Source organism: Rattus norvegicus, chromosome 11 (assembly GCF_036323735.1).
Source record: "Rattus norvegicus strain BN/NHsdMcwi chromosome 11, GRCr8, whole genome shotgun sequence".
In the NCBI taxonomy this organism is placed as follows: Eukaryota; Metazoa; Chordata; class Mammalia; order Rodentia; family Muridae; genus Rattus; species Rattus norvegicus.
Window position 1 is genome coordinate 43,188,648 of NC_086029.1, and position 14,871 is coordinate 43,203,518.

A 14,871-nucleotide genomic window follows, 5' to 3' on the forward strand; every position below is an offset into this window, starting at 1 on the left:
AAAATCAGGGCTGGATGTGGTAGCACACACCTTTACTCCCAGAACTTGAGAAGCAGAGGCAGACAGATCTCTGTGAGTTTTAGGCCAGACTGGTCTACATAGGGAGTTCTCAGCCAGCCAGAGCTAGGGTGGATTGTGTGAATGTTTTTAGTATATCACCTTTTGTTTTTACGATGTTGGGGCTGCTCGAATCCAAGGCTTCATGCAGCCTTATAGTCTGATATGACATTGCAGACAAAGCTGAACAGTAGCCAGAGAGACTCGGCAGTACCATTCACTCCTGAAAATTCATATACGTGTTTTCTGAAACCCTGATTCAAAGGGGCGAGGTCCATCAGTGGGGCTGCATTATATTTAAGGTGACTTCGTATTTGGATACGTGTGATGCTGTTTAAAGCCGTTTCTAAGTGGACTGTGCATTGTTCTGCTCAAGCTGAAGATACATTGTTTCTTCTCAGCAGTGTGTGTATACAGAGGAAAATATATATGTATCTATATGCCTGGATATTAACACAGCCTTCATCCACATGTCAGGCCCCAGGGCTCCCTGAAACCTTCTGGTTTTGAGTCCACTGGACATTTTTTTCCCCATTTGACTCCTTGGTTCTTCCCATTCTGAAGTCCACCCTTGGGTGTTCCAAAGTCTTCTAGCTCCTTCCTGCCCAGTCCTGCTGCGATGACTGTCCTCCTCAGGGAGCCTGTGCACACTCATCTGATTTGATTTTTTTTTCCCCTCCAGTCTTCTGCCCTGTCCCTGGATAGTCTCATATCTTTTTCGAGCTTCTCTCTTTCTCATACTGAGTTGAGAATTGGTTGCTGGCAGGCCAGATCTTGACCCAAGATTGGCTGCCGTAGTGTTGTTATTCAAACTTGACTGAGTAGTGTTGTTATTGTTGTTTAATCCTCAAGTTTGTTCCCAGTTGTCTTAGTCAGGGTCTTATTGCTGTGAACAGACACCATGACCAATGCAAGTTTGATAAAGGACAACATTTCATTGGGGCTGGCTTACAGGTTCAGAGGTTCAGTCCATTATCATCAAGGCGGGAACATGGCAGCATCCAGGCAGGCCTGGTGCAGGAGGAGCTAAGAGTTCTACAACTTCATCTGAAGGAAGCCAGGAACAGGCTGGCATCCTCAGGCAGCTAGGAGGAGGGTCTCCAAGCTCACCCCCACAGTGACACACTTCCTCCAACAAGGCCACACCTTCTAATAGTGCCACTCCCTGGGCCAAGCATATGCAAACCATCACACCAGTGTTTAAAAATTGTGGCTGAGGGTTGGGGATTTAGCTCAGTGGTAGAGCACTTGCCTAGGAAGTGCAAGGCCCTGGGTTCGGTCCCCAGCTCCGAAAAAAAGAAAAAAAAATTGTGGCTGAATGGAGACTTCTGGCTTCTCTGGCAAATGGACAGGCTGTAAGCAACTGTCCCCTCTGGTGGGACATCACTGGCCTGTTGGATGACGTTTATCTATTTACGGACATCGGTGTGAGGTGTCAGCTGTCATTTTTGTTTCATTGTTCTTAGATTGTCAAGTTCTCCATATCAGACCTTCTGATTTCTCTATTGCAACACAGGGAAGTTAATCAGGGCCAGTCATAGCAGGCAACACATAGATGTGTGTACCTATGCACATTCGTGGAAAAGCATTGTTAAAAAATAAGTTTTACAATTTTATGTGTATGAATATTTTGCCTGCATGCACTCACCGAGCAGTAGGAGGCCAGGAGAAGGAGTCAGAGCTCTTGGCACTGGGGTTAGGAACAGTTGTGCGTCAACACTTGGGTGCTGGGATCAGAACCTGGCTCCCCTTCAGGAGCAGCCAGTGCTCTTAACTGCTGAGCCATCTCTCCAGCCCCTAGAAACGTATTCTTAGCATTCAGTGTATGTCGGCGTTGACAGATTAAGATTCCGGAATTCACGTGCTGACTGAAATGGTTATAAGATGACTCACACACATACTTTTGTACAAATGCAGATTTTGCCTCTGAAACCCAGGTGGTTGTCTTGTTAATTTTGTTGTTGTTTTGGTTAGTTTGGTTAGTTTGGTTATTTGGTTGTGTTGTTGTTTGTGGTGCTGGGGATTGTATCTAGGCACATCAGGCAGCTGCCACAGCTCCAGAGCCCGGCTGATCTGTTTGGTAATCTGGCTTCTCTCTGTGTTAGCTGCTGACTTGCCTGCGATATGCAAGGATTCCATGGAGCAGCGGAGAGAAAGGCAGGCCTGTCGCCTGTAGAAGCGTACAGTCAGCTAGCACAGCGCTCAAATGTCCCACTTGGACGGCTGGCTCTGCTTGTTCTTGGTCTCCACTGTCAATGAGTGACATCACCTACTATCAGAGGAACTCCTCATTCCATCTGCAATCTCAATTCCCTTTCTTCATGTCAGCTTAACATTCAGGCACGACCCCCAGGGATTAGGATGCCAACATCTGTGGAATCCATTGTTCCACCTGTGATAACATCTGTTTGCTAAACAGATGAAAACGTTAACATCTGCCAATGCGCCATGACGGTTACTCTGAAAGGGAGGCCCGTGGAGGCGGTGGGAAGGATTAATTAAACCTGCTTTCGATTTTCACTGAATTTATTTTATATTTACTTTACTGACGTGAGACAGGGGAGGGTGGACATGCGTGAAGGTCAGAGGGCAGCTTGCAGGAATTGGTTCAATCTCTCCTTCCACCATGTGGGTACTGGGGATTGAACTCAGGTAGGCAGGCTTGGCTGCAAGTGCCTTTCCCTGCTTAGCCCTCTTGCCCTATTTTGTTTAAGTGCTTCCTCAGATCCACTGGTGACTGGGATTGCTGCTGTTCACACTGTCACAGACCCTGGCCTTTCTATTCTTTGAGACCCGGGCAGCACCCGTGTGGAATGTCATCATATCCCTATATTTATTTCTTCTGTCCTTTATTTTTAACTTCCAGATGTTAGGTCCACTTCTGGGAACTGCTCCCCATTTTCCTTGCCCTTGCCACACTCTGTATTCCCTGATTTTTTTTAGATTTTATAGTTGATGGCAGTTGGTTATGTCCTGTCTTAGCAACCTTTACTCAATAACCAGGTTTCAGCAGAGGAGGGTCAAGGGTGGGTTGAAATTGTCTGTAAAAATGTTCACCCCTTTCGGGAACGAGATAGTTCTGCTCTTCCAAATGCTTACCTGAAATGTGTGGTTTTGTTTATTTCAGAGACTTGAAGATAGAGAATTTGCTCCTAGATGAAGACAATAATATCAAGCTGATTGGTATGACATTTTTTCTTAAAGCAAGATTACCTTTTAAGTGTTGTGTTGTCAATTATTAACTTTGAAAATTGCCCCCGATCTAGAGCTCATCCTAAAACAAGATTTTTCTCTATATTCCCTTGTACTGCTAATGTATAATTGTACTTTTGATAATGAAAATTAATTTTTAGAGTGATTTAATAATTTATTTAAATAATAAATCAAAAATATTAGGAAGATTAAAAGTAGTGTCATTTGATTATGGAACGAATTTTATAGTTCCAAGTACATGATTGTTGGTCACATATTTCTTTGGACTTTTAACAACGTCTTCCATCTGTGTGGAATATGCTTGGGGTGTGTGTGTGTGTGTGTGTGTGTGTGTGTGTGTGTGTGTGTGTGTGTGTGTGCATGGACAGCAGAGGTCAGTAGTGGGTGTCTTCCTCAGTCACTTTCCACTTTATTTATGAGACAGGGTTTCAGTGAATGCAGAACTAACCCAGGTGATTAGACTGTGTGGCCAGGGAGCACCAGGAAGTACCAGGGAGCACCAGGAAGTACCAGGGAGCACCAGGAAGTACCAGGAAGTACCAGGGAGCACCAGGAAGTACCAGGGAGCACCAGGAAGTACCAGGGAGCACCAGGAAGTACCAGGAAGTACCAGGGAGCACCAGGAAGTACCAGGAAGTACCAGGGAGCACCAGGAAGTACCAGGGAGCACCAGGAAGTACCAGGGAGCACCAGGAAGTACCAGGAAGTACCAGGGAGCACCAGGAAGTACCAGGAAGTACCAGGGAGCACCAGGAAGTACCAGGGAGCACCAGGAAGTACCAGGGAGCACCAGGAAGTACCAGGAAGTACCAGGGAGCACCAGGAAGTACCAGGGAGCACCAGGAAGTACCAGGGAGCACCAGGAAGTACCAGGGAGCACCAGGAAGTACCAGGGAGCACCAGGAAGTACCAGGAAGTACCAGGGAGCACCAGGAAGTACCAGGAAGTACCAGGGAGCACCAGGAAGTACCAGGAAGTACCAGGGAGCACCAGGAAGTACCAGGAAGTACCAGGGAGCACCAGGAAGTACCAGGAAGTACCAGGGAGCACCAGGAAGTACCAGGAAGTACCAGGGAGCACCAGGAAGTACCAGGAAGTACCAGGGAGCACCAGGAAGTACCAGGGAGCACCAGGAAGTACCAGGGAGCACCAGGAAGTACCAGGAAGTACCAGGGAGCACCAGGAAGTACCAGGGAGCACCAGGAAGTACCAGGGAGCACCAGGAAGTACCAGGGAGCACCAGGAAGTACCAGGGAGCACCAGGAAGTACCAGGAAGTACCAGGGAGCACCAGGAAGTACCAGGAAGTACCAGGGAGCACCAGGAAGTACCAGGGAGCACCAGGAAGTACCAGGGAGCACCAGGAAGTACCAGGAAGTACCAGGGAGCACCAGGAAGTACCAGGAAGTACCAGGGAGCACCAGGAAGTACCAGGGAGCACCAGGAAGTACCAGGGAGCACCAGGAAGTACCAGGAAGTACCAGGGAGCACCAGGAAGTACCAGGGAGCACCAGGAAGTACCAGGGAGCACCAGGAAGTACCAGGGAGCACCAGGAAGTACCAGGGAGCACCAGGAAGTACCAGGGAGCACCAGGAAGTACCAGGAAGTACCAGGGAGCACCAGGAAGTACCAGGGAGCACCAGGAAGTACCAGGAAGTACCAGGGAGCACCAGGAAGTACCAGGGAGCACTTAGGAGCACACACGCCACCATGACTAGCTGTTTACTTGGATACTGGGAATCCAAACTTAGGTCCTCCCACTCTCACGATAAACACCAACTGAGCCATCATCCGAGTCCCTCAAACTGTGGCTTCAATTCAAATGGTTCTTCCGTCTTGCTTCCCTCCTTCCCTCGCTCCCTCCCTAGATGTTTTTAAGCATTCACATGCTGCCTGCATGTGTGTCTGCCCACCATGTTTGTGTCCGGTGGCCATGGAGGCCTCAAGAGGGCATTGGATCCCTTGGAACTGAAATTACAGATGCTTGGGAGCCACCATATGGGTTCTGGGAATTGAACCGGTGTCCTCTTCAAGAGCAGCCGGTGCTCTTAATTCCTGATGCTCCTCGAATTTGTAGGAAACACTTTTTTAAAAATGTGAAGTAACAGGGCTTGGGGATTTATTTAGCTCAGTGGTAGAGCACTTGCCTAGCAAGGCCCTGGGTTCGGTCCCTAGCTCCGAAAAAAAAGAAAAGAAAAAAAATGTGAAGTAACAAGAAAATGTATTATTACTGGTAGAAAATAGTTTGGCTCAGAAATGTTGCCCGATTCTTTTTTTTTTTGGTTCTTTTTTTTTTTCGGAGCTGGGGACCGAACCCAAGGCCTTGCGCTTCCTAGGTAAGCGCTCTACCACTGAGCTAAATCCCCAGCCCCATGTTGCCCGATTCTTATTCCACTTTTCTGTGTATCTGAGAAAGCCCCAAACAAAGAAAAATGAAACTGGCCTTCCCTTTTTAATATAATCTTACCCAAATGTAGTGGCTGATGAGGCGTAGGAGGCTGTGGAGAGGGATGATTAGAATCCGGATTCAATGAAGGGAGGCAGCAGGGCATTAATGGGTTATTAGACGTTGTGATCTGTCCCTAATTCAGGATCCTAAGTAAATTCTCCATGGCTGTTCTGGAAGAACTGGGTTATTTTTGCTGATGATATTGTGTGTGTGTGTGTGTGTGTGTAGTTGCTCTTAGCTGTCAATTTCTCTGTGCCCTAGCCGTGAGGCAGTCAGCACCATATCTCCATTTCCTTTCTTTTCCTACTTCAGATGCAAGTAATTTCCTCTGCCTGGATGGTTTGAAAAGACACATTGGCGTCTTGAATCTAGCTCAGTTCCCAGTAAGGGATAGGCTGTAGGGACTCCAGCCCACTTCCCTGGGAGATATGGCGTCTTGACAGCTGTTGATGGATTTACCCATTAGTGGAAAATTAACAGTTATGAGGAAAACAATTTTCCCCACCCTAAAAAAGGCCCTTTAAGGACCCTATTTTTAGCAGATTCTTCGACTAGACCAATGATTTTCTCTTTGTTAAATTGTTTCACGATTGCACTTGGCTGTCCCAAGAGAGTAGATACAGCAGTGAACGAAGGCCCTGCTGAGAGGCCTGCAGGAAATCTTTCTAGCCCAGCTCTCTGGGATCTCTAGCCTTTAGCAAGAGGCCCCTGAAGGGTAAAGGGGTAGAGGGAAGACAATCCTACCCGTTCATGGCTAATGTATGATTTGTCTTTGGAAAATGTAGAGGTGTCAGTTGCCTTAACAGCAGAGATTCTGAGAGAATAAGTTTGGCAAGGGCTGGGCTGATATCACAGGAACAGGTTGAAGAGCTCATTCCCTCTTGTAGACAAGGCCACTGAGTCAAACAAAGCGCTCCACCTGTGGAGAGTTTCCTGGTCAGGCCACTGTCCACTCTTTTTTTCCCTCACTCTCTGCCTCCCTTTCTATCTCGGCACCTTTTTTCTCTTTCTGTCAACCGGTAGCCCTAGATAACCATTTGTAAATTGTCCTGTTGTACAAGCTAAGTTACTACAAAAGACAGGCCTCTGTATCAATAAGGGCCTTCCTCAGAAGAACTGATCATGGTTACGCTAGGTTAGCAATCTCCCAAAGACTGCATCCACAGCGCTGAGGACCACTCACTGAAATAGCAGGTTCTTATATGAGTAGCAGAGATTGTCCAAATGAGATTTCGAGGAAACACACACAGGCAGACTGAAGGGACTGCATACCTAAGCTAGCGCCTGGAATTCTCATCCCAGGAAGTGTGATGGTTGCTTTTTAGACCAGGAACTGGTCCATTCACCTTCCTTGGGGTCTTGCCTCTTGCCTGGTCACCACGGGGTTAACATCTAACCAAGTATTTCAAGTCTTCAAGACGGTAAAAAGAAGGCAAGTTCAATTAGTTGTTCAGACCAAATTTGCCTATGCAGTTCTAGCAGTAGGCAGCAGTCCTGACCATAGTTTGGAAGATCCTGCTCTACCCATTTGTGGCCAAAGTGAAGGAAATAAATGATGTTCAGAAAGCAGGAGCGAGGCGCAAAGAACCTGATTGGTTATAGTTCAGAGTGGCCTTCCATGAACATGGCTTCAACAGCTGACAACTCGAGATGAGCAGAGACTCTGCTCCTTATTGTAAGAGTAGATTACAGTCTGTTCACCTGTCACGGTGGATTATTGTTCACTCTGCATGGAAAGGTCTTTAGTCCAAACTTAAAACAATTAGAAACATCTTAGGCCAAACTTAATTTGATAGCACAAGGTGGACCAAGCCTATTGGAAAATGATCTGGTGTCAGAAGCCAGGACACACAAAATTATGAGGAAGGAGGCTCTGGTCATTGGGTTTCTGTTAGTCTCTTCTTTCTCTCACCTGCTAATGACCTAACTAATACTACAAATGGAAGATACATAGTATCACCTGGAAGGTAACCAGGTGTTTACTATAAACAGAAGATACATTGTATCACCTGGAAGGTAACCAGGTGTTTCCAACCAATAACCTGCTTCCTGGAGTTCAGGGGAAGAAGCCAGTGTCTTACTGGGTTTTCTAGCCTCTGGGATGGGCAGTGAGGATCAAAGGTCTTTACTGAGTCTTATTATTACAGTGTTAACTTGAAAGCCCTTTGAACCTCTCTTCTTCAAACAATTTATTTAGGTGGGTCTCCAAGAGGATTACAGCTATTACCATTTCTTAATGCTTTCCCTGTTTTTGAAACCATTTGGCTTAAATTAACTTACACCATGTTTCAAATTAGCTAGAATTATCAGAAGTAAGATTTTTGATTCGATCATGTATTTTTCTTCTTACAAAAGGAAGAGAAGAAAAAGTGGGGAAAATGAAGGCGGCCTGATGTCTGGGAATGCTCTCTCACCCACGGGGTTAGCTAGAGCTTAGAAGAGCTGTGAAGTCACCAGGGCCTTCTTTTGAGATTGCGTTTTGCAGCTCTCAGGAAATCGAGTGATAATTAGCTTATGTATTTACCAAATCTAATTGAGGCCAACCTATGTGATGTTACCGGGAGACAGATTTCTCTCCAGTCTCCCCATTCTAATTATAGGCATATGTGTAAAACTTTAATAACCATAATTATAAACGTGAAATATTCTGCTGCTTATTTCCCTGCGATGTCTTTTAAAATCAAGTGTTCTTGGCGAGATGGTGAGAACTTTAAATGCACGTTCTGAGCCCTTCCACTTCCCAAGTCCTGCAGGATTTTATCTTCTTGAAATGCACTCTTAAGATAAGGCCAGGCTCTGTTCCCTAACTTGCCTGAGACAGTAGAGGGTAATCTGCCCCTTATCTTGCCCTTCTTGATAGAGCAGATTTGGGGGAAGTGGGGAGGAGGTGGTCTGAAGCAGGCCACCCTTTGCTGTAACGGAGCCCCTGTTAAGCAGAGGAATGGGATCTTTGCCTTTAATCTTGGAAATTTAGAGACACGTTTTCTGGGACCGCTGTTAGATTGGGCTTCTTTTTTTTTTTTTTTTTTTATTTTTATAGAACATTTTATTTCACTCAATATATGGTTCACATTTCAATATATGGTTCATGTACAATTATTAATATTTAGTCCCCTTTTCATGCTGAATGTTTGAAATTTAATATATATATATTTTTATTATTATTTATTTTTTTTATTAACTTTAGTATTTCTTATATACATTTCAAGTGTTATTCCCTTTCCCGGTTTCCGGGCAAACATCCCCCTCCCCCCTCCCCTTCCTTATGGGTGTCCCCCTCCCAACCCTCCCCCCATTGCCGCCCTCCCCCCATAGTCTAATTCACTGGGGGTTCAGTCTTAGCAGGACCCAGGGCTTCCCCTTCCACTGGTGCTCTTACTAAGATATTCATTGCTACCTATGGGGTCAGAGTCCAGGGCTTCTAATGGGCAACTTTCCTTAAAACTTTGACTCTTTCATGGTAGGTGTTCTTGGAGAGGCCTACTAGTCCTATGGCTTTTCTCTCCCTCCCCTGCTCACGTGCCTCAGTATACACTGGGGCCAAGGGCCCCTCACCTTGGCCTGTTCAGATGGGAGGCCACCTGTCATCTGTAGCTGCAAGAAAGGCTTTATTGTGCAGATCTTGTGGTGCCTTGTGGGGCTAACTGGACCAAAGGCAAAGGGAATAGACTCAGTAGAGGGTAAAGGTAAGGAGTTAGGAGGAGGGACCCGTTGGGGGGGGGTACAATCAAAACAGAAGAGAAAGTCAGCATTGGCACACAGACTTCCTGTTGGTTGTTTGGTCAGATCCCTAATGTAGGTTCTGATTCTTCCTTGGGAGCCTGAGTTGAGGGCTTGGTGTTCCCCGAGAGAGCTCCCAGGAGGGGCAGGGTTCTCTTTAGACAAGCCATTCATTCAGTTATGCAGTTCGTGGCGACAACTCTTAAGAAGCTCTCTAGTCTGGTCCTTGTGACCTGTGGCTTCACACACTCCCTACTTTCTCCTGTGCCTTTTGTCATTTCCCGAGCTTTCTCCCATGGCTTTTGTGATGGGCATGCCCTTGGTGGGTGGAGACACGCTAGAGCCAAGCTAAAGACAGAAATACTGTCAGTAACTCGGCTGCAGAAAGTATAGGTAGGGCTTGGTTCCAGTCTCAGAGCCAGTCTCGGGCTTGCCCTGAAGCTTGGGAGTCTTATGTCTGGGCATTAAGAGCTCAGTCTTTGCAGTGGAGTTCAAAGGATGACCCAGGATCTCAGCTCTTAGTTCTGAGATCAACAAAGATTGAAGAAAGATAGGAGAGGAGGGTCGGACACTAACAGCTCTCTAATTACCCTCCAGTTGTGGTTATCTTTAAGATCAAACGCCAAGAGCTCACAAAACTCCTAATAGACCCAAAGGAGCTGTGAGGTACTTTGGGGCTTTCTTGCTGGCCTCCCAAATGCCTTCCTAATCTAAGAAAAGCAACGCCATGAGGTCACAGAGTCTGGTTGGCATCACCATCCTGTTGAGCGTTCTTTCTCCAGCCAACATGCGGGGCTGCTTAAATCGTGTTTCCTCCCCTCTGGCCCCTTCAAACTATAGTATAGCCCTGGAAGGAATTTCTGAAACACTTTAATGAAATGAAACGGAGCTGAAGAAGTCAGCTGTAAGGGGTCAGTGATGCAGACGGCCAGCCAGAGAAAATCAGTCTCCATTCAGTTTCTCCCAGCCTGGCCACCAGGCAGGCAAGAGCTCAGCATTCTCTCTATTCCTGCTTCTGTCCTAGAAAGCTAACACTCTCTCCTTACCCAGCATGACTCATTCACAAGACTTGGTAGGAATATGTTTTGGCTCTCACACTGTTAGGTCTAGCTGGATTGTGCAGTGAGGGCTGATGTAAAATGTTCCACCTAAGGGAGGAGGGAGCCGCCACCCAGCACGCCTTTGTCTATGAGAGGTTATGGTTTGCAGCTGTCGGGTTTCCGAAGTTAAATTATGTGTTAGCCTGAAACAATGTTTCCTTTCCTGCTCTCTTTGTTTTGTTTTGTTTTTTCCTCCTTGTTCTTCTGCAATTCTCTAATTCAGAGTTCATGTTTGTGTTCTCTCTGCAGACTTTGGTTTGAGCAACTGTGCAGGGATCCTGGGTTACTCTGACCCATTCAGCACACAGTGTGGCAGCCCTGCCTATGCCGCCCCAGAACTGCTTGCCAGGAAGAAATACGGCCCCAAAATTGATGTCTGGTCAATGTGAGTTATCCAGCGTGTAAAAGTGGGTTGATGTTCCCTCCTGAGGTCCCATGCCCCGTTTTTGTGAAACAGTCTCACGATCTGACAAGAATGTATCCATGTGCCATATCATCCATGGTTCTCAGAGCCCAGCTTTCTCTTTTTTTTTTTTTTCTTTCCAGCTTTTTCTTTATAAACTTTCAAAATGGCATTTGCAAACATTTCATTGAGGAGCTGGGAAAAGCAGAAAACCAAGCCACGTCTTCACAGACCTTGCATTGGTGTTCCAGGAACCACACGTATTCTTATGTAAAACTTTTTCATAAAGCCAGATCTTGGGGTGCGGGGTGAAGTCACAGCTACCTGGGAGGCTGAGGGAGGAGGATCTCAAGTTCAAGCCCCGTTTGGCCCACAGAGTGAGTTTAAGGCCCCCTGGGCAATGACTGAGACTGCTTCAAAATAAAAGGAAGAAATGGGGAGAAATGCAGTTGGGGTAAACCCTGGCTAAGCACATAATAGACTCTAGGCTCATTGGCCTACACCACAAAACCAAGCCAAACAAACACACGTGTACACGTATACACACACACATACCACTACTTACATATACCATACATATGTGCATGCATGCTCGTGCACGTGTGCGCGCGCGCACGCACACACACACACACATACACACACTGAAACAAAATCAAACAAACACCTTTTAAGTTGTTTGTCTGATGCTGCCTACCTCTTTGTACCTGACCAGTCCCCACCCTCTGCTCAGCTCTTTTCCCATGTTCCCACCGTGTTAACTTTGCTGGAATGTTATCCCATCTTCTGTTCCAATCTCGCACCCAACCTTTACTCCATCAGCCCTTTGCAGACTCTGCATGTTTCCCCTTGAGGACCCCTGTAACCGCGCACAGTCTTCCCCTGTGGGTCACAGTTTGCTCCTGAGGTCAGGCTCTTGAGGGAACAGACGGAATTGTGTTGTTCCTGTTTCAGCAGGAATCTCCTGAGTGTAGGAGGTACTGAGAGGAGGGTATCAGGCTTTGGCTCTTCTGTCACCTCTTCTTCACAGAAGCCAGTCAGTTATCCCTGTGGAGACGAAAGCACCAGCTGAGGAGGGTTGGACTTTGTTTTTGCCCTTTTGCCAAGTTGCTTGACAAGGGAGAGGAATTCATATTTAGCAACCATCGACACTCCGTCTCTCAGTGCTGGGACCAAGATAAAGGTCCTGTTCCTGAGAGAAGGTTCTCTCCAGTGCCCCTTGCCAATGGCCACCAGCTCCCTGTCTGTCAAAAAGCAGGGACTCTGTGAATGTCTGGAGTGGTGGTGGCAGGCGACGGTGGGGAAGAAGAAAGGAGATGATGTTGGGCCACGATGCCTGCGTAGATCTGGGGTTGCTGTCTGCAGCCAGCAAATGTCCTTCTTCGCTCATCCCAGTGTAGTTGCATCCCTCCTGGGGTTCCTGGGGTTCCTGAACACTGTGTTGTGATAAATATTTAAAAAAATGGGGTAAACTTCTATCCCGCACTAGTGCCAGTACCCATTGGACCACATGGAACTGCAGGGTACTTTTATCTCAGCGACTCTATGCTGGCCCCAAGTACTCTCAGACCCAGGCGGTCCGAGAGCCGTTCCAGCATGGCACCTTGCTGCATTGGTCCCTAGAGTTAGTTCTGGCACCAGAGGGCCATATGGAACTAACCATAATTTATCTCTGGTTAGTATCTCTCCCCGAAGCTCTCTACTAGCCTTGGACTCTCTGGTTCCAGCTATCTGGTAAAATCAGGGCTCCAGAAGTCCAGCATGGGGCTGGCCTGTCTCGGCTTCCTGCCACAGACCCTGTCCACACTTCCAACAACCTGGGGAAATCAGGACTCGATAAGCTGTCATTTATCAATCAGATTTATATGTTAAATTCTCAATCCATAATACATCCATACAATAAACCTACAACCAATGGATAAGGATATAAACTGCCCATGTAGATAAGATAAATTGACCCATAGAAATCCATCCCTTAAGAAATACACATTAACTACCTTGGCAATTCAAGACCACCCAGATCTGGGTCATCCTTCCCCGTTTCCATCTTGATTCTCCTCTCCTTTCCCTTCTCTCCCGCCTTACAAAAGCTTTGCCCCCACCTTACTTTTTACCTTCCAATCATGGGCCTTGACCTAACTTGTGCCAGCCCTCACCCGTGTATAGACATCAACCTACACTTCTGTGTTAGTGTCCCCTTGATGGAGTTATTCTCTCTAAGAAGATAATACACACTGTAGGTGCTCACAAAATCTCTGTGAGGCCAGGTGACCCTTCTCGGAGGCTTGCTGGCAGGGAGACATGGGAGCAAACCAGTAATGTGGAGAATGTCACTCATGCCAGGGTAGAAGCAGCCCCAGGGTACTCTTTTAAGAAGGAGTGAATAATTCAATGCCTCCTTTCTTATGCGGTGAAGAATCAACTTCTGAAATTCAAAGCAAACTCCCCTCTGGAGGGGTTTTTGAGCCTGTTGGGTGGCAGGGACTAACCAGGCAGCTGAGGCTAGCCAGGAGGAAATCCCAGCCTTTTACAATGGAAGGTTTGGAGGACCCTTGAGGCAGCCTGGAGTGCTGGAGCCTCACTCTGGTAACGTGAACAACATCCAGGGGAAGGGAGATGGTGTCTTGTGATGGCGGTCCTCATTTTCTTTTCTTTTTTTTTTCTTTTCTTTTTTTCAGAGCTGGGGACCGAACCCAGGGCCTTGCACTTGCTAGGCAAACGCTCTACCACTGAGCCAAATCCCCTGCGGTCCTCATTTTCAATGGCGTTATTTTCAGGACTGCACAAATTATCCTTAAAAATCTCGCTCACCTTCTTCCTTCACCTCAGTTTTTTATGTGCACATGAGCGGAGGTGCGTACGTACGTGTACACACACACACACACACACACACACACACACACACACACGTTCATTCTCTTCCTCCCTCTCCTCCTGCCCCTCCCCCTCCCCCTTCCTGCTTCCCTCTTCCAGTGAACTATGACATTTTTAGACACAAAACTGGAATGTTCATTCTGGTGCATCAAACATTTATTATTGCTTCTTGACTTTTCCCTCAGAGTGGCATATGTTCAAATTTGAAAATAACTTTAATGCAGATGTACTTTTTTTTCCAGGCCCACCCCTCTGCCTTCCAAGTTCCGGGATTAAAGGTGCATGAGCCAGGCTCAGACCCACTTTCTTGTTTTGTTCTGGTTTTGTTTTTTTGTTTTTGTTTTTGTTTTTGTTGTTGTTGTTTTTTCTGTGTATCCCTGTCTGTCCTAGAACTCACTGGGTAGACCAGGCTGGCCTTAAACTTAGAGCCCTGCCTGCCTCTGCCTCCCAAGTGCTGGCATTAAAGGTGTACACCACCACCGTCCGACACCAGATATACTTTTTGATCAAGTAGATTTTAACTTTGAGAATATTACAATGCTTGTTTAAGAATCTCAGTGAACCTCTGAGGGAAAAAAAAAAAGGAGACACCAGGAATCTTGTTCCCTGAGAGAAGGAGGAGGCAGTGTTCCCAGTTTGTCATTGTGGCTGTGAAAATTAGCTGTCTAGTATACTTATGCGGAATCTGTGGGTTTTCCTGAGCTTCCTGCCCCTTCTTTTACATGAGAAGGACCCCGTTTTTCCTGGTGCCTTTGGGTGGATAAGCTGAGCGAGAGGCACCACGCTCTCATCTCTCTACAGAAAAGCATATTCAGAAAGAGAATGACAAACTTGGGCCGGGTCCTAGGCTCTGCATTTACAGAAAGGATGCCAGCTACCATTCCCTGCAGGCCAGGCTCATATGCAGAAGGGTTTTCACTGTGTTCATGATAAAAGATGGGGAAAGATGCAGGAGGAGATCTGTATTCATCTGGGGGAAACTGAGGTCTTTCAACTTTTGAAAAAGAAGTTCAGTGCCAGCTGGTTGGTACATGCCTCTTAAGTCTGTATTCAGGATG

The 14,871-nt window shown here is 46.7% G+C and overlaps 1 protein-coding gene across 1 annotated transcript in view; it reads left to right on the top strand.

Annotated features, from left to right (window-relative positions):
* Window positions 1-14,871, top strand: part of Hunk (hormonally upregulated Neu-associated kinase) — a 117,259-nt gene that overhangs the window by 61,404 nt on the left and 40,984 nt on the right. The window contains exons 3-4 of the mRNA NM_001191662.2: window positions 3,185-3,240; window positions 10,789-10,924. Coding sequence (NP_001178591.1) covers window positions 3,185-3,240; window positions 10,789-10,924 — 192 coding nt within the window. The remainder of the gene's footprint in view (window positions 1-3,184; window positions 3,241-10,788; window positions 10,925-14,871) is intronic.